The following is a 23,608-nucleotide window of genomic DNA, read 5'->3' as shown; positions in this document are numbered from 1 at the left end:
TGTTCCCCTGGGATGGGGAACCTTCCAACGTTCCTGCAGTCGACTACTGGTTCCGGGAGAGCGAGAGGGTTTGGGACTCAGCTCACCACCAACTGCAGAGAGCCCTGCGCAGACGCAAGATGGCAGCCAACCTTCGGCGCTCCGACGCTCCTGTCTATCAACCGGGGCAGAAGGTCTGGCTGTCCACCAGGGACATCAGGATGCGTCTGCCCTGCAAGAAGCTGAGTCCCCGCTTCATTGGCCCATTCACCATCATCCGGCAGATCAACCCCGTCACCTACCGTCTCCAACTCCCGGCACAGTACAGTAGAATCCATCCTACATTCCATGTATCACTGCTAAAACCTCACCACCCTTCTGTTGTTCCCTCCACAGAACCTGACGTGGCAGCCGCCGAGCCCCCCCTTCCACTCATCCTGGAGGACAGCACAGCTTACGTGGTTCAGGAGATCCTGGATTCCCGGCGCCGTGGTGGTCAACTCGAATACCTCGTCGACTGGGAAGGCTATGGCCCCGAAGAACGCTCATGGGTTCCCAAGAATGATATCCTTGATCCTATCCTGTTACAGACCTTCCACACCAACCACCCAGACAGACCTGCTCCACGCCCTAGAGGAAGACCACCACGACGTCGGGGTCCGCGGCCCTCAGGAGCGGGCCGTGGGAGGGGGGGTACTGTCACAGACACGTCAGGTTCCACCTCACTCCCTTACCCACGCACTCAATCACCAGCATACTGATCACCGCCACCTGTGACTCATCAGCACTGCAATCACCACCACTACAAAACCACCACACTCACACACACTCACTGTCCGGTCTCGTTTGCACTACAACTCATGTATGCTTACCTTAAGGACTCCAAACGCTATACTTACCTGCTCCAAGTTGTCTACTCCATCTCCCTCGTCTCCTGTTCTCCTCGTGTGCCTACCTACCTGTGTGTGTGAGTGTCTCAGCCATCACCTTCCAATGCATCTCTCCATCTGCATCTGCAAGACAAAATCAGGACAGTATTATACTCTCTCCATTATTCAAGAACTGCATATCTGCTTACCATCACCCTGTGCTCTGCTGTTTGTGCAATAAAACTTACCTGGATTGCTTTTATCTCTGCCTCCGTGTCTCTGTCGTAACATTGACATCCACACACTGATATTATTTCGACCACCAAAATAACAACACAAAAGCAATGCAATGAAAGAAAAACTAAAAGTCTATCATGAAACTCTAAATGTGCAGGCTAATAGGTCCTTAACTCAGCTGCTCGTAATCACATCATTATCTATATGACACAGATTATTGGTTCCTGCTGTATTAGTAGCCAATGAGCTTGCATGCTCAGTCTTTAAATACATGAGTAGCATTTGCCTTAGCAGTGCAGCACACTTCAGAAACCCTCCACCTTCCCCAGCTCCACCTGTATAGATCTGCTACGGGTAATTATATTGTACAGCAGTAGCATGTCTTACTTGCTCACAGCAGCTTGTCATGTATGTATTGGCAGTAGGAAGTCCTGTACTTTCTCTACAGCAGCAGCAGCGTAGCAGATGTATTCCACCAAGACCAAACATACCAACATCGTCATACCCATTACCATGCCAAACACTCAGAGAGTTGTCATGACAGAACTTTTATTCAGCAAACTTCAAATCAATAATACAAATGTAAATAAAAATGCACCTATTCCGATTGAGAACAAAGATCAATGGCTGTCGGGCCCTTCTGGCATCCCATACCCCCATATCTGTCAGGAGCTGATCGGAGATAGTTCTTTATGTATTTGATGATGTCAAAAATGACCACCATTGGAAATGAATGGGAAATACACAAAAATATATGCAATTCAGAAAAAAGTGCACAGCAACGAAGGGTGACACTCTACAATAACAAGAGGGCAAATTAAACACATTCCACCCACCAAATTCCAAATGTGTGAAATAAAATCAATAATTAAGCCACAATGCACTAAAACACAGATTCTAAAACATTGAGAGTCCAAAACAGACCTACTCAAAAACATACTCATGTACACACACACACACACACGCACACACACACACACACACACACACACACACACACACACACACACACACTATTATACAAATTAAGTGGTGTGGCTGTATAACAATATGGTACAATTGAGCCAGAAAACTCAAATAAGAGGTAATCAGGAAATCAAGTTGATAAATAAAGCTTTCCTGTTCATGTTAAATTTTGATGTTATGTGTAACAAAATGTATTTCTCTGTGTACTCAGGTTTAACTAATATAATTAATGCAAAAACTGACATTTCAACATTTAAAAAAAACAAATAAATACAAAATAAAAATTAAACCTTTACAAAGAGCTATATTTGAGAATGTCTGAATATATTTTTAAATCCACAACTTGACAAACAAGTTTTGAAAGTAACATGCGAGCCATAAGATTTAAGATTTCCCACAGGTAAAGTCAAGTCACCTTTATTAGCACTTTATGCAATATAGATTGTTTCAAAGCAGGAAATAATAATTCAGTGATGCAAACAGAATTCAATTCTACTGTAAAGCAGCTCTAGAAAGACAACAGTTCAGTGTTGATTCAGTTCAGTTCAATAACTGTATAAAGTTAATCAATTATGGAATGAGTTCAATTCAGCAATAAAGCAGAAAACAGTGATGTCATCATCCAGCTCAGTTCAGTCGATAGTGTCAGTGCAGTCAAATCAATAATATTGTTGAATATTAAGTGTCCCCAACTAAGCAAGTCAAAAGGTGACAGTGTCAAAGAACCCAAACTCTACTGATGACAGAAATGGAGAAAATAGTCTTGGAGAAACCAGGCTCAGTCAGGGGACCAGTCCTCCTCTGGCCAGAAGAACGAACACAGATATGATTCCAGACTTCATCACAAGTCAGATTGTGGATTGATCATTCAGAGTATTTCATCCAGGTCCTTCTGCTTACATTTGCCTTGGGTGAATTACAACACACACACACATTCACTGTAAAAAATTACTGTGATTTTAACAGTAAAAGACTGTAAAAATGCTGCGGTGAAAAACTGTCAATTGGTTTACAGAAAGTTTCCGTACTATATACGGTGAATAACTGTAATAGATCTAACGGTACATTTAATGTAATTTTACGGTAAAATACCGTTAAATTCACAGTTTTTGAAAGTGAAAAATAACAATTCATTGTAAAATTTACAGTGAAAAACCGTAAATTGACATTCCCACAATTCCCTGCGTGACACTTCACATTTGATATATTTTTGTTGAAATAACTCTGTTTCTTCTTAGTTTTTCTCATTTTTTTCTAATCAGTTATGTACATTAGGGTTTTATGTTACATCTAATGTTGTTAAATTAATGTTTATTGCATTTTTAAAATTTCATGCATGTTACCATGATGGTGTTTAGTGTGTGTGTGAATGACACTGTGTGCTCCTTTCTATATATTAGTATTGTCCTCCTCAGCTTGTGGAAAAGCTGCTTGTGATGAACTTTGATTCATCATGTGACTCTTATCACCACTGTGTTTGGTGACTGTCAGTGTATTATAAAGGTACAAAACAGATATTAGTACTTCATTAGGTTGGTAAATTAACATTATATCAGTTAATGAAATATGTTATTTTACCGTAAATTTTACTGGGATTTTTTCGTGTACTGAAATCCAATGTTAAATATACATATTTAAAATGTCAAATTCACATGTAACTCCGTAAGTATGTTTACGGTTTGATGTCATTTTTACAGTATTGTTCTGGTAACCACAGCTGCCGGTATTTTTCCATAGAAACAACGGGATTTTTTTTACAGTGCTGTTTTTTGTTTTTGAGGACTCTCCATAGACAATGGTTTTTATACAGTACAAAAATTACATTCTATCCCCTAACCCTTACAAAAAACGTTCTGCATTTGTAGAAATTTTTAGAAACATTTAACCCTGACTCTGAAATCATGACAATAAACAATGTTTAGAAATTATAATCTTAGCAGTAATTCTGTTGATCAATATTATGTTAACCATATTTAAGTAGTTTATCGAAGAATACTGAAATATTGAAAAGAGAATGAAAGGCAGCTCTACAAATATTTCAAGTATTTCAGTTTAGTTTGCCAAGTAGTTCAATTTTGAAAAAAAAAAAAAAAAAAAACATCAAGAAGTTGTAATAAACAGTGGCAGTAGACGTGGCCATTGAGTCATGCAGTTTCTCTCTTATTGTTTGACTCCTCCACATCATCATCATCTGCATTTTAAAAAAAAAAAAACAAAAAAAGTTCAGTGTTGTGATTGCATCAGTATTTCAAACTGAGTTTATTTAAATCAGTAAATTATTTATAATTTTATGTCTTTAATTTTATTCTAGAAAATGTTTGGTATTTATTAAACAATGAGGTGTGTTCAAACATTTGATAGTATATTAGATAAATATAGTGGTGTGGGCAATTCAGTTTCAACTCATGAAGGGGTCAAATCGTAAATTGTGAGTCTTAAACATGAAATATATTACAATATATTTAGTAAGTGTAGGAATCATAAGACAAAAAGGTTAGTCCTACCTAACAAGTTTCTCAAATCTTCAGTGATACTCATCATACTCCTCCTGATCCCCCTCTTTACACATGTAAAAAAAAAAAAAATGTGTCAGTGATGTCACTTATCTCTTTCCCTTATTAGATTAAACCTGAAGCCATGATGAATCTTTAATAGTAGAAAAGCATGTTCAACAATTCTTAGAAATAAATGTAGATTAAAAATGAAGTTGTGTGACTCAACTAACCCATTTCACATTGAGGGCACTGTCCATTAATGATGACATCTTCATAATTCTCTGGTGTGTCCACTACACACACGCGCACACACACACACACACACACGCACACACGCACACGCACACACACACACACACACAACATAAGCTCTTAAATATAACTTTAAGCTAATAAATTTTGTCTTCACCTCAAAGAAAAGAGCAAAATTATATCTAAAAAACAAAAAACAAACAAAATACCCCAACTTTTTTCAGTACCATAGGTCTGTCCACTGGTAATGACATAATCATAGTCCTCTGGTGTGTCATCTACAAATTTAAAATGAAATCAATGCCATCAAGCTCAAAACAAACTTCAATGTATATAATAATATGTAGATTGTAGAATTACAGAGAGAGAACTTCAACTACAGTACAGACGTGAACCAGCACCTGTCTCACGATCGGGTTTTGGTCCATCGATGATGATTTCCTCATAGTATCCTGATGTGCCTGCATTCACCCTCTCTTCAACGTCAGGTGCACAGGTGAGTCCAGAGTGCTCTTTGTTGGAGCAGTCAGTGTGTTTCTTCAGGGAGAGAGGACAGTCCCACAGGTGAATCTCTGCACTCGACTCTGTTCAGCCACACAACACCTTCACCAGCACCAAAGACTGAATTCCCATCAGCCCTCAGTGCTGCTCCACAACCCAGCTGTCTGCAGACCACCTGAGCATCACTGATGTCCCACAGATCATCACAGACTGAGCCCAACACAGCGTTATGATACACCTCCAGCCTCCCAGAGCACCGGCCCTCCCCTCCACTCAGTCTGAGAGGAACATGATCTAAAATCACAGACATCAACATCACTGACCAGCTTCAGAACAGCATCTATATTAACACATTGACATCACATTTTATAACTATTTAAAGTTCTGATAATAATAAACTTACTTGAACACTGTCTCTGATGAGGAGATGGTGAGGTAAAATATGTCAGATGACTCTGAGGAGATTCACGATTCTCCTTCTCTGAGATTAAAACATGTTAAAAATTTCATTCACCACAAAAGAGAAAAATAATTTAAAATAATCCTATTTAAATAAAATACAACCACTTCAAACTACCTTAAATAAGTAAAAAATATCATCTTACCTGAGCATGTGATCTTGGCCACTTCATTATCAGTCATTCAGTCCCCAGGGTGAAGATGGACACTGCCATAGAGTGGAATCATGACGTCGACATTTAAAATAATCAAGCCAATTTTTAAACTTCAGTCCTTTTGAATAATTGGGTTCACTGCCAGATTTTCCACAGTTCAATTCCTGACAGATCAGACTCGCTGTGTCTCTGTCCATCTTATTATAACACACATTACCCCAGGATCCATTGTAGAAAACCTCCACATTCCCTTTACAGCCCTCAGTTAACCTGATCTCTTTAAACTCTAGATGGAAAAAGTATGTACATAAAAACAATTACTGTTCAGGTTCTGCTAAGCCTAAAATATTTAAATGTCCGCATATTTATTTATTTGGGTAAGTATTCAGGATAATAAAGGACCCCTCTGGTCCTAATCACCCTGGAGTTATTAATTACATATGACATTTTGTGATAAACATTCACAGTAGTGTACTGTTTACCTGAGCACACGATTCCTACAGTACATCCTCCTTGTGTTGACAGTCATGTTTTCCCCAGCCTGGAGAAGAGCAGCTCCACAGGGACATCTCATTTCCCTCACACTCCACCTCATCCAGCCATATGGGTCCAGAACCAGGACCAAACCAGGCTGGTACCTGCTGGTTACTGAGGGCCACTCCACACTGCAGCTGTCTGCACACCACATGGGCATCTTTAATATCCCAGGAGTCATCACACACTGTCCCCCATGAGCCGCTGTGAAAAACCTCCAGCCTCCCTGCACAGTCTCCCCCAGAACCCACCAGCCTGATGGACCCGCGACCTGATATTCAGAGAAAGAGAAACACATTAGTGATCACTAACAACTGAAGAATCTGCCCAGATGTTGTTCTTCTCACCAAGGCAGGTGATTGACAGCTGTTGTGTGGAGCTGCAGTTGAGAGTTTGTGGAGAGCTGCAGTTCCCCAGATGAGCTTCACTCCCAGAGCACTGGAAGCCCGTCACACACTCATGACTGTGTTCAGGACTGGATGAAGAGGAGCCGAAGAAGTTCAGCACAGAGCCACAGCCCAGCTGTCTGCAGACCACAGAGGATTCAGTGAGACTCCAGGAGTCCAGCAGAACTCTCCTCCAGACCTGATGGATGGAAACTTCCACCTCCCCCTCACACTGTCTCTCTCCAGACAACCACACCAGACCATCATGAACAGCCAGAGAGGAATCTGCATGAAAGATGTGGCATTTTACTAAGATATTGCAGGAAAATTTATTTATTTAACTTTTTTTCAATAAAATCCCCTCACTAGAGCAGATGACTCCAACATCTCGTCTATGAGAACATTCAGCTCGACTCCATGAAGAGATGGAACATTCTGAGAGTTTTGTTTCATTCCCGTCACAATCAAACACATCAGCCCAGATTTCACCACTTCCCTCTCCAAACCAGTCTGATCCCACAACAGACACAGCAATCCCACAATTCAGCTGTCTACAGAGGACACTGGCAGCTCTCATATCCCAGCATGCATCACACACTGTGCCCCATTTACTGAAGTACTGATGCTCAACTCGACCAGAACAGATGTCAGGAAACATTGACCAGTCTGAGGTCAGTATAACCTGGACAAAGAACAGAGTTTTTACTAAAACAGCATGAAAAAATGCTATTTTAAAAATCAGTTTTAAAAAATCACATATCTCAATACGTTGAAAACTACTGCTCCATTACCAGAACATAACAGTCCAATGCCGTTTTGATGGATACAGTCTTGTTTGAGAGAAGATGATGTTGGACAGAAAGATATATAAGATTAATTTCCTCTAGACTGAATCTCTTGTGTCCACATCTGAGCATCTCCTTTTCCAAAAGCATCTTCTCCCAGCACCTGTACAGGAGCCCCACAGTCCAGCTCTCTACACACAACCTCTGCATCCTGCTGGTCAAAGGCAGCAGCACACACTGAAACCCACATGTTTATTTGAAGGATCTCTAACCTCCCAGCACACAAGTGAAGTCCTTTGGTAAGTCTGGGTTGTTTATGATCTGTTTTTACAAAACAAAGAAAACACAGTTATATTATTTTTCCCCATCAGTTATGCAAGAGCATTTTGTGTTATTTATGACATTTGTCACAATATAAAAGTAAACAATGTCATTCACCTGAGCAGATGACTCCAGCATCACCATTATGATCACAGGTATGTTTACCCCATCCTGATGCCCCACAGTTCTTCAGTGTAGATTCTGATCCAATACATAACACAGTATACATCTAGATCGGTCCTGATCCTCGTCCAAAATTAGCACCTCCCAGAGCATCTACAGGTTCTCCACAGTCCAGCTCTCTACACACCACTGCAGCATTTGTCATATCTCAGTCATCATCACACACTGTTCCCCACTGACCTCTATGAAGAACCTCCACTCTACCAGCACAAGGACTGTTACCACCAACCAACCTCACATTCATTACATCTAAGAAAAGGTTATAGAAAAAGAGAGAGAACAGCATTTAAAAAACTTAAAATAATATAATAGTCCAGTGTGTTGTTTTGTGATGGGTTCAAATACAGTATATGTGTAGCTTTTCTCTCTTTCAGTTCAGCTCTTACCAGCACACACCAGTTCTACATTGTTGTCTTGAGAACAGTTGTTTTCTTCTAATGGTGATGTTGGACAGAGGTGAATCTGAGACTCATTTCCTCTGCAATTAATCTCTTGTGTCCACATCTGAGCATCTCCTTTTTCAAAAGCATCTTTTCTCAGCACCTGTACAGGAGCCCCACAGTCCAGCTCTCTACACACAACCTCTGCATCCTGCTGGTCAAAGGCAGCAGCACACACTGAAACCCACGACTGGTTATCAAGTATCTCTAACCTCCCAGAGCAGTGAGAATCTCCAACCAGCCTGACTTCTAAAAAACAAAATAACAATGACTTTTTTTGTTTATTTAAAATTAATACTGGTGTGTACAGGAATGTATACAATTTAAATATTATCATTGTTGCATTAAGCAATAAAAAATGTAATTAGAAATTTAGAAATTAAAACACTTTTCATTTATAATGATTTTTATTTTATTTATTTTTTTAAGGCAGGCGGATAATCAGCTATAAAATAAAATGAGGTTTGGAGCAGTATACTGTACTTTACCTGAGCAGATGACTCTAGCATCTTCAGTATGATCACAGGTGCTTTTACCCCATCCTGATGACCCACAGTTTTTCAGTGTAGATTCTGATCCAGCACACATGACAAAACTCATCCAGATTGGTCCTGATCCTTGTCCAAAGTGAGCTTTACTCAGAGCATCTACAGGTTCTCCACAGTCCAGCTCTCTACACACCACTGCAGCATCAGTCATATCCCAGTCATCATCACACACTGTTCCCCACTGACCTCTATGAAGAACCTCCACTCTACCAGCACAGCGACTGGGACCTCCAACCAACCTCACATTCACACCATCTATATATTGAAGAGAAAGCATGAGAGATGAAGAGACAATAAGAAACAGAGAGAAATAAAAAGTGAGATAAAAGAAATCACACAATGAGAAGGGAAAACATTGATATCACATCAAGTTTCAATCTAAGGATTTGAATCTGAAATGAAAATTAGTTTCAACCTGCACACACAAATTCAGGACAGTAGAGGACAAATTCCTGTACAGGAGCCCCACAGTCCAGCTCTCTACACACAACCTCTGCATCCTGCTGGTCAAAGGCAGCAGCACACACTGAAACCCACGTCTGATTATCAAGTATCTCTAACCTCCCAGAGCAGCGAGAACCTCCAACCAGCCTGACTTCTGAAAGAACAACACAACAGTTCATTTAAATATTTGATTGAGCCAAAAAAAAAGAAAGAAAAAAAAAATGTACACTCGATATATAAAAACTAATATTTTATAGATTCTTAAGATCATATTTCATATGGAAGACAAATGAGACAGGTTTTATACTTATATTTCATTTTTAATATAAATCAACAAGAATCTTAAAACCTATTAAGAATTTGAAAAACAGATTGGGAAATAAAAAAAGTAGAAGCATATATGTTAAAGCTATAGTGTCTTTGTGTGGTTACGTCACATGTAAACAAGAAGTAAGTCTGGCATGAGTGCAAATTCCAACGAGACTATTTGGTTTTAATGGCAGAAGGTTGTGTGGCAAGATTAAGTAGCAAAACGTCTCGGTTACGTATGTAACCCCCGTTCCCTGAAGGAGGGAACGGAGACGTACGTCAGTAGTGACCGATGAATTGGGATATCGCTAGAGAGCCCTATCAGCTTCGAGAGAACTAAAACAAGCCAATGGAGATTGGCGTGCGATATTTGCATAATGCGCACCGCCCCTAACAGGATATAAATAGGGTAGCAGATGCAATCGCACTCTGTTTTTCGCTGAGGAGACAACCGGTGTCCGCACTTCAGCGAGGGTACAGAAACTGTGGCGACGGGACGTACGTCTCCGTTCCCTCCTTCAGCGCAAGCTCTGGCCACCCGTCGCACCAAAGGGACGGTGAAGGGGGCGAGCCTACGCCGAGAGAGTTTACTGCTGTTCCGAAATACCCACTAAGTAAATTAGACTAAACTGGGGAAGCGAACCCAAGGGGACGCTGCGGAGACCACTACCTGCCCGCAGGGAGAAATTACGTGGGGATATCATATGGACTGGCCAGCTGGGCAGTACGCATATGAAGTCCCTGGGATGGCTCCACCTGAGAAGGGGGAGACACATCTGACAGGTGACAGCAGAAGTGGCTCTGCTAAGGGAAAGACACAGGCTCACCGTAGGGAGTTTGACTGTGGATAATACACATATGGGACCGCTCACATAGAGGAGTCACAACATATGGAACCCAGCCAACATCAACGTCGGAGACGGACGTAGGCCTGGCATCAGACACTCCGCAATGTCCGAGCCGAAGGGGGAGGCGGAGGAACTCAACAGGGTTCACCAAATGGGGAACACGACTGGAGTCAAAGATGCACGAATCTGGCCCTGGGGGCAAGAATGGCAATGCAAGCCGACACTTAGAGCAGGCTCAATGCGTCTACCGGCTGGTGGAAGCGAGTACACGGGAAGAAACCGGCTCTACACGAAGGCTATAAAATCTAGTGAACGTGTTAGGTGTCGCCCAGCCCGCAGCTCTACAGATATCTGTCAGCGAGGCGCCGTGAGCCAAAGCCCAGGAAGAGGCCACTCCTCTGGTGGAATGGGCTCTCAACCCGAGCGGGCAAGGCACGCCCTGGGAATCATACGCCAGGGTGATGGCATCCACTATCCAGTGGGCCATTCTCTGCTTGGAGACAGCCTTTCTCTTCTGCTGGCCTCCGTAACAGACAAAGAGCTGATCTGAGGTCCTAAAGCTTCGCGTTCTGTCCACATACACACACAGAGCGCGGACTGGACAGAGCAAAGCCAGCGCTGGGTCTGCCTCCTCCGAAGGCAGCGCTTGCAGGTTCACTACCTGATCTCTAAAGGGAGTGGTAGGAACCTTGGGCACATTTCCGGGCCGGGGTCTCAAGATAACGTGAGAGTCGCCGGGCCCGAACTCTAGGCACGATTCGTCAACCGAAAATGCGTGCAAGTCCCCTACCCTCTTGAGCGAGGCCAATGCAACCAGGATGACGGTCTTAAGGGACAGTTCTTTTAACTCAACTGATTGCAAAGGCTCGAAGGGATGATGCCGAAGAGATGTAAGAACTAAGGTGAGATCCCAAGAGGGTATAGAGGAAGGGCGAGGTGGATTTAATCTCCTCGCCCCCCTCAGGAACCTGAAGATCAGATCATGCTTCCCCAAGGAAGTCAATATAGTGGGTTCGTGGAAAAAACCCCATGTTAATAATTGGACATCAATAATGACCCGAAGGGATTGTAGGGCCAATTTGGCTGACAAATATACATTAGCTAGGAGGAGCGTTGGGCGTTTTGCGATTATTTCGACCCTGCTGACCAGTGGTCGATTACCTTGGGAAAACGACCGAACGGACGCCTTTAGGGGGCGACCCCGAGCTGGGGGGTCACCCACCCCCCAGCCCGCAGACCCCTTTAACGCCCGATTCCCATTGGTTACACAGTAAAGGGGGTAAGCCTGTCCCAAATACACACTAAACACCCAATCCCCCATTATACGAATGGCTGTTGTTCCTATGGAGGGGTCAGTGAGGGTCAGGGACCCACGAACCCACTATTTGCCCAATTACCCACTATAGTGGGCAAACTATCAGGTGACCCGCTGACCGCTTCCAGGCCACGCCCCCAGCCCACAGACCCGCTATTTGCCCGATTACCCACTATAGTGGTCAAATGATCAGGTGACCCCCCGACCACTCCCATCCAACAGACCCATTATTTGCCTGATTACCCACTAAATTTACAGGAGGCCCCAGCTCGGAGACGAAAGGTCGCAGGCCCTCGAGATTTGAGATTCCGACTCGCCAGGGGCCCGCGACTCAGGGCCCGAAACGTGAAACCTTACAATAATGCAATTTTTTTTTTACAACAATGCGATCCACTAGGGGGCACCATTTATTTTCTCGCCACAATCCCCCGAGTCGGACGGAAAAGTTTGGGGGCCCTACGACCTCTTTCAGGGGTCAAAAGGTCAAAAAAGCAACCTCGGCAGCCAAAGCAGCACACTCTTGAAAGACGGCCCCCGCTCGGAGACGAAAGGTTGTGGGGCCTTGAGATTTGAGGTGCCAACTCTCCAGGGCCCCCGACTCAGGGGCCCAAAGCACGAAACTCTATGAGGATGGAATTTTTTCCCTTAGGGTTAGAGCCAGGTGCTCTCTGTATGTCGGTCAGGGGCCCCCCAGGGGCCAATGTGCAAAATTTGGGGCCCCTGGGACCTTTGTAGCAATATCCCACTCGCCCATTATTTTTAGAGGGAAGCTTAACCCTCTGGAGTCTGAGGCTGATTTGGGGGTTGGAGAAGTTTTGACATGCCCTGACATTTGTGCTTTTTTCAGTTGTTCATAAACATATAAATGACAAAAGTGTCATTACACTGTATTCAGCATAAACTAGGCTACAATAATATGTGAGGAACATGTATGTACATGTTTGTATTTTTGAAGGAATAATGTTTATGTGTGGTTATTGAAAAAACAAAAACTTGAAATAAGGCCAAAAAAAGTATATTAACACTCTGAGGTCTAAAAACGCGCCGGCGCGTTTTGCAGTTTTTTTTTCACATTGCAGCAAAACAGACTTAAAATACTCCGTCATTTTTTATCATAGAGACATAAGTAATATATCAAATGAAACTATAGAATGTCTTCTTTTTTTTGTGTACACTCACAATCAAAATAAAACTTTGTGCTTTTTAAAAATAAATAAAATATACAGGGTGTGCTGTCCTGCCATCTCCGTCTCTGCAAACATCATTCTAAAAGGTCACTAAAAGTAACTAAAATAGACGGCTTATACATGCTACATGGACATGAGAGATATGTCTTTGCAAAGCTTTAAGTGTCTACTTTTAAACGAAACAAATAAATTCTAAAAAAAATATTCTCCCTTTATGTAATCAGTATAAAAGTAAAGAGAGGTACTGTTTCTCCTGTCTTACCTAATTATCTTTAATGTGTGCCCGCCCACGCGCAGAGCGCTCTATTCATAAGATAATGTGCTGAGGCGATCTATGCAAACTGTAAACGCCCCTAACAGCGTCTTAAAAAGCATCACTACTCAGGTGAGCAGCCTCTTCCGATGGTCCTGGACAGTGAGGAAGAGTTCACTTTTTCCTCGGAAGAAGAACACGACTCTGACGATGAACGTCTGCATTTTGAAGAGCGACTTGATCCAGCTGAAGATACAGTTTCTGATGAGTAAGTGATTTAGTTTTACTTAAATTATTTGACGTGTTTTTTCTATATAAGCGTACATATATATTTGTCTTATATTTACATCTAGGCCTATCTATATAACTCTATATAACTTTATCTCATAAAAATGCTTATAAATAGAATGCTTTTCTGTTGATATTCGACTTGTTATTAATATGCATAGATACGTTGGATACACGCGTTAGATCGATTAACTGCATGCAGTTGAATAGCATATTATGATAGACGTGAATGTGCTAAAATATGCTTGGTTGTGAAATGCGCGAACGTGTTGCTATTCACTAAATGTGCTAACTGATATAGCAGACTGTAACGTTTACACATTCGCACACTTTGTCCGGTAATGGCCAATTGACAGACATATACAGCATGCTTGTAGACCTGTTAATTTCCTGTCAGTTATGCATAGCTAATGGTATGAGAGTAGTATCTTATATGCTAATAATAACAACAGTTTTTTTGTTTTGTTTTAGAAATGTGGATCCATCACTCTCGCATTCACCTGCAATTCTCACTAAGAGGGCACGCAGCAACACAGGCGATAATGAGAAAGAGTAAGTACACGTTTACCCACTATATGTGCAAACTGATATAGCAGACTGTAACGTTTACACATTCGCACACTTTGTCCGGTAATGGCCAGTTGACAGACATATACAGCATGCTTGTATACCTGTTACTTTCCTGTCCGTTATGCATAGGTAATGGTATGAGAGTAGTATCTTATATGCTAATAATAACAGTTTTTTTGTTTTGTTTTAGAAATGTGGATCCATCACTCTCACATTCACCTGCAATTCCCACTAAGAGGGCACCCAGCAACACAGGCGATAATGAGAAAGAGTAAGTACATGTTCACCCACTATATGGTAGGCCTATGTACACTACCGTTCAAAAGTTTGGGATCACTAAGATTTTTTATGTTTTTAAAATAAGTTTCATCTGCTCACCAAGGCTACATTTATTCAATTAAAAATACAGTAAAAACAGTAATATTGTGAAATATTATTCCAATTTAAAATAACTGTGTACTATTTAGTCTACAGTGTCACATGATCCTTCAGAAATCATTCTAATATGAGGATTTGCTACTCAAGAGACATTTATTGTTTACAATTGTTCAGAAATGTTTCTTGAGCTGCAAATCATCATACTAGAATGATTTCTGAAGGATCATGTGACACTGAAGACTGGAGTAATGATGGTGAATATTCAGCTTTGACATCACAAGAATAAATGACTTTGTGAAATATATTTAAATAGTACACAGTTATTTTAAATTGGAATAATATTTCACAATATTCCTGTTTTTACTGTATTTTTAATTAAATAAATGTAGCCTTGGTGAGCAGACGAAACGTATTTTAAAAACATTAAAAATCTTAGTGATCCCAAACTTTTGAACGGTAGTGTATGTATATATGTGTCTGTATGGCTTTCTTTCTTATGCGTGCACAATATTAGCATTAGTGCTTGGTAATGTTAATATATACAATAATAAACATTATATTAGTATTAGTTATTGATGCTGCAAATAGTATAGCTCCTTGTGTAATAACCATCTCACTGTTTTTTTTTCTCCAGCTATAGCCCTAATGAGAGTGCTCCAAAACCCCTTGCAAAAAAGGCCAAGAAAAACATTCAGACAAGCAACAGGCATTCAGCTCTGTCATGGAAAACAGATAATGACACTGACATAGTTCCACAGACTCTGAGATTCCTACCTGCACGGGAACCTGGACCACAGCTGCGTCCTGCTGATGAACACACTCCTAAGAGTCTCTTCAAAATGTTCAAAATGCAAGGAATAATGCCACCGCTGGTCGTCGGAACTGCATGCTTTGCAAAGTACAGCTTGGTAAAAGGCAAGACACACCTTGGAAATGCCAGGCATGTGACATTTACTTGTGTCTTCAGTTGAAAAGGAACTGTTTTCAAAAATGGCACACAGATGTGTGACTGTTCAGATTCTCTGTTCACCACCTCTCACTGACCATTGGGCTGCAAAGATTATCTATATGTGATTGTAGTAATGTTCAAGTTCGTGGGGAAGGAAGAAGACAAAGGGTCGGCTTTTGACTGCTGACTGAGCTTTATTTCGTAAAATGAAAAATGTCCAACAAAAGTCTGTGCACCGCACAACAACGAAAATAAACAATCCACAACAGGGCTTCACTCCAGAACGGTATAAACAATCCACAATAGGGCTTCTCTCCAGTGCTGTTGTCGTGCTCAGTGTCTCAGTCAGCAGTCCCTCTCTCTCTCGCACACTCCTGCTTCTCCTGGTGTTTTATCCTGCCTCCGCGCCAATTACTGGAATGAGAAACAGGTGTTTGTAATTTACATTTAACCCCCTCACTTACCACGCGTCTCCCGACACTCTCTCCAGTTGCAGACCTCGCTGAACCACGCCCCCCTCGCCACATACCCCCACCGCCCGACTCAGGCCGGGGAGCCATCCGGCCTGCAGCCCCCCCCCATTTCTGGAGAGGAAATCGGCCACAGCCATCTGAACACCCGGCCTGTGGACCACCTTGAACTTAAAGGGCTGTAAAGCTAGATACCAACGGGTGATCCGCGCATTGGTATCCTTCATGCGGTGGAGCCACTGCAGAGGAGCGTGGTCCGAACAGAGGGTGAATTCCCGTCCCAGGAGATAATAACGGAGGGTGAGGACGGCCCACCTAATGGCAAGACATTCTTTTTCTACGGTGCTGTACTTAGCTTCTCTCTTGGAGAGCTTACGGCTAATGTACAGCACCGGCCGTTCCTCCCCCTCTATCTCCTGGGACAGGACAGCACCCAGCCCCCTGTCCGACGCGTCAGTCTGCAACAAAAAGGGGAGAGAAAAGTCAGGAGAATGAAGCAGTGGCCCGCCACATAGAGCAGCCTTCACTTGGGTAAAGGCCTGCTGGCACAGCTCCGTCCACTGGACCGTATCTGGTGCATCCTTTTTAGTTAGATCAGTCAACGAGCTGGTGAGGTCCGAAAAATTAGGTACAAACCTTCTATAATATCCCGCCAGCCCGAGGAACTGTCTAACCTCCTTTTTGGTCTTGGGGCGCGGACAAGTCGCAATTGCTGCGGTCTTATCAATTTGGGGACGCACCTGTCCATGCCCCAAGTGGAAGCCCAGATACCTTACTTCCACGCGCCCAATTGCACACTTCTTCGGGTTGGCCGTGAGCCCAGCCCCCCTCAGCGATCTCAGGACGGCCCTCAAATGCTGCATATGCCGCTGCCAGTCATTACTGAAGATAATAATATCATCCAGATAGGCAGCAGCATATGCACCATGGGGCCGCAAAATTTTATCCATGAGCCGCTGAAAGGTAGCCGGTGCCCCGAACAGCCCGAACGGAAGTGTAACAAATTGGTGCAATCCAAACGGCGTCGTGAAAGCTGTCTTTTCTTTGGATAATGGCGACAAGGGGATCTGCCAATATCCCTTTGTTAAGTCCAGTGTCGAATAAAATCGAGCCGTACCGAGCCGGTCAAGCAGTTCGTCCACCCGTGGCATTGGATACGCGTCGAATTTCGACACTGCATTCACCTTGCGATAGTCCACACAGAACCGAACTGAGCCGTCCGTCTTGGGAACCAAAACTATCGGGCTCGCCCAGTTACTGCTGGACTCTTCTATTACTCCCATTTCAAGCATTGCCCCTAATTCTGCCTGAACTACCTTTTTTTTGTGTTCAGGCAACCTATAAGGCCGGCTGCGAACCACCACGCCCGGCTCTGTCTCGATGTGGTGCTGAATGAGGTCAGTACGGCCCGGTAGGGGAGAAAACACGTCAGCAAACTCTGCTTGTAACTTAGATAAATCAGTGAGCTGGGAGGGCGAGAGGTGATCTCCCCCTGGAGCCAGAGCGAGGGATTGTTTTTTGACATTCGCCTCTGGCCCGAGATCATCCTCCCCGCTAATCACCGTCGCCAGCATCACTGATTCCGCCTCATTCCATTTTTTAAGGAGGTTGAGGTGGTAAATTTGACGTGCTCCTCTCCTATCCGACCGTATTACCTCATAATCGAGATCCCCAATTTGCCGTGTAACCTCAAACGGTCCTTGCCACTTTGCCAATAATTTTGAGCTTGAAGTAGGGAGCAATACAAGCACTTTATCTCCCGGTGAAAATTTGCGTAAGTTAGTTCCCCTGTCATACAGTTGGCTCTGTTTGTGTTGGGCTTGTAACAAATTCTCCATGGATAGCCGCCCCAGAGTGTGGAGTTTTGCTCTCAAGTCCATCACAAACTGAATTTCGTTTTTAGCCTGAGACGGTCCGTCCTCCCAAGTCTCTCTTAGGACATCCAGCACCCCGCGGGGCTGGCGTCCAAAGAGAAGCTCGAAGGGGGAAAACCCCGTGGAGGCTTGCGGGACTTCTCGTACTGCAAATAACAGGGGTTCTAGCCACTTATCCCAATTTTTGGCGTCTTCCCTAACGAACTTACGAACCATGGATTTAAGCGTGCGGTTAAAACGTTCGACCAGCCCGTCCGTTTGTGGGTGAAAGACGCTGGTACGAATCGATTTAACGCCCAACAATTCGTAGAGTTCGCGTAACGTGCGTGACATAAACGCCGTGCCCTGGTCAGTGAGGATTTCTTTCGGAATCCCCACTCGGGAGATTAAACTAAACAGTGCGTCCGCAACACTCTTAGCGGAAATGTTGCGGAGAGCCACTGCTTCAGGGTATCGCGTTGCATAATCCACAATGACTAATGCAAAGCGATGCCCCCTTGCTGATCGCTCTAATGGCCCGATGAGGTCCATACCAATTCTTTCGAAGGGGACCTGCATTAATGGGAGGGGGCGCAAAGGCGCTTTTGGAGCGGCCGGTGGATTCACCAACTGACATTCACGACAAGACGCACACCACCTGCGCACGTTCTCGTGAATGCCCGGCCAAAAGAATCGGGTCATGAGGCGATTTAGTGTTGCCGTTTGTCCTAAGTGACCAGCCATTGGATTAGAATGAGCCGCGTGGAAAAGCATTTCCCTGCGGCTCTTTGGAACTAATAACTGAGTTGTATCCTCCTTTGTCTGAGTGTCTTGGGTCACTCGATACAACCTATCCTTTATGATCGCAAAATACGGATAATTCAGTGGGCGTCCAGGCTGGAGAGGCTGACCATCGATAGTGCTGACCTTTTCAAAAGCGTGTTTTAACGTCTCATCCTGAGACTGCTCCAGGGGGAAGTCATCGCGATCCGAAAGAATTAGTCTCCCGATTTCGCTCTGTCCCCCTGAGGCAGTACTCATTGGTCCCTGGTCAGTCTCCCCCACCTGCACGCGCACATCCTTACCCGGCGAATTTTTATTCCAAGAGGCATCCGAGCACAAACAACCCAATAATTTATTAAACGCAGGCCAATTCGTCCCCAAAATTATCGGATGCCGGAGGTGCGGGTTAACTGCCACCTCAACATTATGCTTTTGTCCCCTAAATTGGATAATGACTGGCACTATAGGATATTTCACCACATCCCCGTGCACACACCGAACCCTAACCATGCGGCTTGTATCCAATGCCCCGGATGAAATCAGGCTTTGATGCACCGAGGTTTGGTTACATCCTGAGTCCACCAAAGCCTGATAGGTACCCCCCTTGATACTCACAGGAATTTGGTACCCGCCAGCTTGACCAGGGGCGGCCTGCGGAACGTCCGGGACCCGGATCAACGTCCCAACCTCCATAATCGGACACCTGTCCACGAAATGCTCCGGGTCCCCGCAACGCCAACAGGCCGGCCCAGACCTGCCCGCCGCTCTCGTGGCAGGGAGAGGGTTAAATGGTTGGCGCGGAGAGAGGGGAGAAGCAGGAGTGGGGTCCAGCCCGGCAGCAGATGGTCCCGCCCCCCTGGGCGGGACCCGAGGTCCGGAAAAGAATCCCTGTTCAGTCCCGCCCCGCCCCCGGGGCGGGACACGAGGAGGGCCGGGCGGACGAGACCTGGGGAGAGGGACAGGCTTAGAGAGAGAGGAGGATGGAAGAGAAGGAGAGAGAGAGGCAGATGGAAGGGGTTCGCCGACCCCTGGGCACGCCACCATGTGGTCCTCCGCGAGGTGGATGGCCGAGTCCAGCGACGTGGGACGGTGGCACTGGACCCACTCGGCTGTTCTTTTGGGCAGCCGAGTTATGAACTGCTCCAGCACCACCAGATCGATGACTTGCTCCACGTCGCCTCCCTCGGCCAGGAGCCATTTGCGGCAGGAGTCCCGGAGCTGTTGGGCCATCACGAAGGGCCGACCGGACTCGCCTAACTCCAGTGAGCGGAACCGTTGGCGATGCTGTTCTGGGGTCCGGCCGACCCGCTGAAGTATGGCCCTCTTCAGGTCGTCGAAGACCAGGAGGTTCTGTACAGGCAGCTGCTGCGCTGCCACCTGCGACTCACCCGAGAGCAGTGGGATGAGTCGCATGGGCCACTGATCCCGGGGCCAACCTGACACCTCCGCGGACTTCTCGAAAAGGTCCAGGAAGGCCTCCGGGTCATCCAGCGGGCCCATTTTGTTGAGGGGAAGATGGGTGGGCGCAGCCAGCTGTCCGGTGGTCTCCGTACGAACCTCCCGGTCGATCCAGCTCCGGAACCTCTCGCGGTCTTCCTGCTGGACCTGAAGGATGGCTTGGAAACGCCGCTCCTGATCCGAGCGGAGGTCCAGCAGGGCTTGATGTTGGTCTTGGTGTAAGACCGCGAGGGATGTGATGATGTCCGCAAACGGCACGGCGGAGGGCGTTTGCATGGCGGCGGCTCCCTTCTTCCTTCCCGGGTTTCGGCACCAGTGTAGTAATGTTCAAGTTCGTGGGGAAGGAAGAAGACAAAGGGTCGGCTTTTGACTGCTGACTGAGCTTTATTTCGTAAAATGAAAAATGTCCAACAAAAGTCTGTGCACCGCACAACAACGAAAATAAACAATCCACAACAGGGCTTCACTCCAGAACGGTATAAACAATCCACAATAGGGCTTCTCTCCAGTGCTGTTGTCGTGCTCAGTGTCTCAGTCAGCAGTCCCTCTCTCTCTCGCACACTCCTGCTTCTCCTGGTGTTTTATCCTGCCTCCGCGCCAATTACTGGAATGAGAAACAGGTGTTTGTAATTTACATTTAACCCCCTCACTTACCACGCGTCTCCCGACACTCTCTCCAGTTGCAGACCTCGCTGAACCACGCCCCCCTCGCCACAGTGATCAAGCAGGTTATGTATAGGGTGTAAAAGTGGGCTTTTTTTATAAACCTTACCTTTATTTGCCTGTATACACAAAATGTGCCTTTGACCCTAGTTTATATGTGGATTATATTGTTAACTTTATTTTAAATAAAAAAGAAAAAAAACAATGATATGTCTTGTCTTTGCATTTTCTTAGTTGACTCAGTCACATTCCTGACTGAATGGCTCATTATGTGGCTCATTAGGGGCAGGGTCTTAATCTCCCCAGGTGTAAATCACTTCATTATTCATGAAGAGTCACACCTCTTCGCATATGGCCTAGCTAAACAAAAAGTGTCTTAGAAATTTAAAATCAATACAATGTTTTATGTGTCAGAGTAGGGAGGATCATTTCCACATCATTTTGAAGCAAAAACTCTACACTAAAATATACAATTCTCAAAAGTCTTGTGAAAAAACATTTAGTATGCATTTTGAGGTATTGTTTCAGTTACTTTTTTTTTTTGTTTTTTCAATAACCACGCATAAACATTATTCCTTTAAAAACACAAACATGTACATACATGTTCCTCACATATTATGGTAGCCTAGTTTGTGCTGAATACAGTGTAATGACACTTTTGTCATTAATATGTTTATAATCAACTGATAAAAGCACAAATGTCAGAGCATGTCAAAACTTCTCCAGGGCCCAAAATCAGCCTCAGACTCCAGAGGGTTAAATCTATGTTCACAAGACTTTTGGGTATTGGAGGTTGTAGACTAGAGTTTTTGCTTCAGAACTATGTAAAAATTATGCTGCCTACTCCTTCATATAAAACAATATATTGATTTAGTTTTTGTAAGACACTTTTTGTCAAGAAACACAGCATGCGTGGGGGCGTGAATCTGCATGAATAATGGGCCATTTACACCTGAGAAGACAAAGGAATCACATAGTAATGATCTGAAATGACTTGCATATTAATGAGGCCTATCAGTCAGGTAGGCTGTGAAAAAAACCCTCTGTAATAATGTCTCAGCTCATCATAAACAGCAATACTGTGAAATATTATTACAATTTAAAATAATGGTATTCTATTATATTCTTTAAAATATAATGTATTTCTGTGGTGCAAAGTGTCTAAACAATTATGTTACCTCTATGGCATTTCATATAGGCTTTTAGCTTAAAAGCATGCACATTGAAATATTGATGGATTCTTATATATTTATGTCAATTTTCTATACTGAGAAATAATATTTATTGTCATCACTATGAGTGCTGGATACTGTGTTTTTAATTCATACTTGCAGCCGGAGGGCGCTCTTTACACCTTTAGTCCACAAATTCATAATATAAAGAAGAAAAGGAACTAGGAACTAATAGCATGTCTTCTAGAGATCGCTAACCATTGCTTTAACATCCAAATAAACACTTTTCAAGACAATAAATACACGACTGAGACGATGAATGCATGTATTACCTCTTGTTACGGATAAGGGTAACATCTGTTCCCGAAACGGAACCTAGTCGCCTTTAGGTGGTGTTCTAGATTCTGTTGTGTTTGTGTTTGTTTTTGTGTTTTGCAGGGTTGAGTCAAGTGACAGGTGTGACAGGTTGCCTATAATGAGTGGAATGATAAAAGGATTTGTCTTTCCAAAGAGCGTTGGATCTGCGCTTGGGTTCCTGATATCATTTGGACTTGATCTCTCTCCTGCACCAGTTTTTTTTTTTTGTGTTATTGTTATTTTTGTTTGTTAGTTTATTATGTGTTTCTTCTTTAAATAAATATATTTTTGAGTCAATTTGAGTTGAGCGTGGCCTCCCCGTTTTGTTACGCTGCCATGAGCCAGGTAGCATGTAACATGTGGGGGCTTGTCTCGGAGTAACTGAAAGAAATAATCAGTATTTTTGATCGGTCTTGATTTTGAACCGATTTCAAAGCCGTGGGGAGAGCCGTGCTTTTTTCTTTTTCTTTTCTGGTGTTGGAGATGAGAGATCAAGTAAGTAAATTTATTATTATTGAATATTTGGTCTGGGGTAAGTTGGCATGGTGTTGCTTGTGCTTGATTCATTGAAATGTGAGTAATAGGTTTACTTTGTAAGAGCTAAGTTAGCCTCGTGTTAGTTAAAGAGCAGTTAACGCTGTTTTTTATTTTAATTTTTAATTTTAGTTTTTTGTGTTTGATGTGTCGGACGCGGGTAGACTGCTTGTGGTGGCAGTTGAGCTGCATGTGGGCACATTGAAGAGGTTAGGGTTTGAGTTTGTTTTGTTAATTTTACGAGGCAAATTTATGTAAACCTACCTTTTTCTAATAATAATAATAAAAAACGCTTTATCTTGTACTTTGCAACCTCTGCCACTATCCCATGAAAAAAAAAAAAAAAAATGAAGAAAATCGGGTGATTCGGTCGTTTTCATTCATTTCTAACACTTCTGTTGAAATCGAAAATATTTTATAATGGATAAGTTGGAGAGTTTTTTAGCGGCGCCGACGGAGGAAAAATTGGAAGGTCTCACGAAAGATCAATTGCGTAAAGCTGGTGAGCATTTTAATATTGAATTGGCTTTGCCTAAAACTGCTAACCTACAACAAATTCGTAAAGCTGTTAAAGAAAAATTAGTGGAAAGGTTAGTTTTAACATTATATACGCAATCTGATGTGGAAAATTTATCCCCAAAGGGTGCTTCGACTCCGCATTTAGCCG

The 23,608-nt window shown here is 43.6% G+C and overlaps 3 protein-coding genes across 4 annotated transcripts; all 3 read right to left on the bottom strand.

The window, feature by feature from the left end:
* Positions 1–4,822: 4,822 nt before the first annotated feature.
* On the bottom strand, positions 4,823–6,405 carry LOC125245458 (scavenger receptor cysteine-rich type 1 protein M130-like). 2 transcript variants are annotated; one of them, XR_007179530.1, is made up of 5 exons: positions 5,905–6,405; positions 5,703–5,780; positions 5,200–5,593; positions 5,026–5,076; positions 4,823–4,839 (listed from the first exon to the last, which is right to left on the bottom strand). XR_007179530.1 is itself a non-coding variant. In XM_048156058.1 (3 exons), the coding sequence occupies exons 1-3, from the start codon at positions 5,939–5,941 to the stop codon at positions 5,325–5,327; spliced, it is 384 nt and encodes a 127-aa protein (XP_048012015.1). In that variant the 5' UTR covers positions 5,942–6,405; the 3' UTR covers positions 5,160–5,324. The 2 variants fall into 2 exon arrangements, 1 of the variants encoding a protein (XP_048012015.1); XM_048156058.1 differs by lacking the exons at positions 4,823–4,839; positions 5,026–5,076 and having other exon boundaries at positions 5,160–5,593.
* A 5-nt stretch (positions 6,406–6,410) lies between these two features.
* On the bottom strand, positions 6,411–8,809 carry LOC125245602 (scavenger receptor cysteine-rich type 1 protein M130-like). Its single transcript, XM_048156271.1, has 6 exons — positions 8,509–8,809; positions 8,057–8,371; positions 7,625–7,939; positions 7,200–7,515; positions 6,795–7,118; positions 6,411–6,718 (listed from the first exon to the last, which is right to left on the bottom strand). Exons 3-6 carry the CDS (start codon positions 7,826–7,828, stop codon positions 6,411–6,413), a joined length of 1,152 nt encoding a protein of 383 aa, XP_048012228.1. The 5' UTR covers positions 7,829–7,939; positions 8,057–8,371; positions 8,509–8,809.
* A 7,196-nt stretch (positions 8,810–16,005) lies between these two features.
* LOC125245439 lies at positions 16,006–20,708 on the bottom strand. The gene is made up of 2 exons (XM_048156035.1): positions 19,373–20,708; positions 16,006–16,065 (listed from the first exon to the last, which is right to left on the bottom strand). Exons 1-2 carry the CDS (start codon positions 20,489–20,491, stop codon positions 16,063–16,065), a joined length of 1,122 nt encoding a protein of 373 aa, XP_048011992.1. The 5' UTR covers positions 20,492–20,708; the 3' UTR covers positions 16,006–16,062.
* Between the last annotated feature and the right edge of the window lie 2,900 nt (positions 20,709–23,608).

Source organism: Megalobrama amblycephala, linkage group LG14 (genome assembly GCF_018812025.1).
Source record: "Megalobrama amblycephala isolate DHTTF-2021 linkage group LG14, ASM1881202v1, whole genome shotgun sequence".
In the NCBI taxonomy this organism is placed as follows: Eukaryota; Metazoa; Chordata; class Actinopteri; order Cypriniformes; family Xenocyprididae; genus Megalobrama; species Megalobrama amblycephala.
This window is presented reverse-complemented; position numbering and strand designations above follow the sequence as displayed.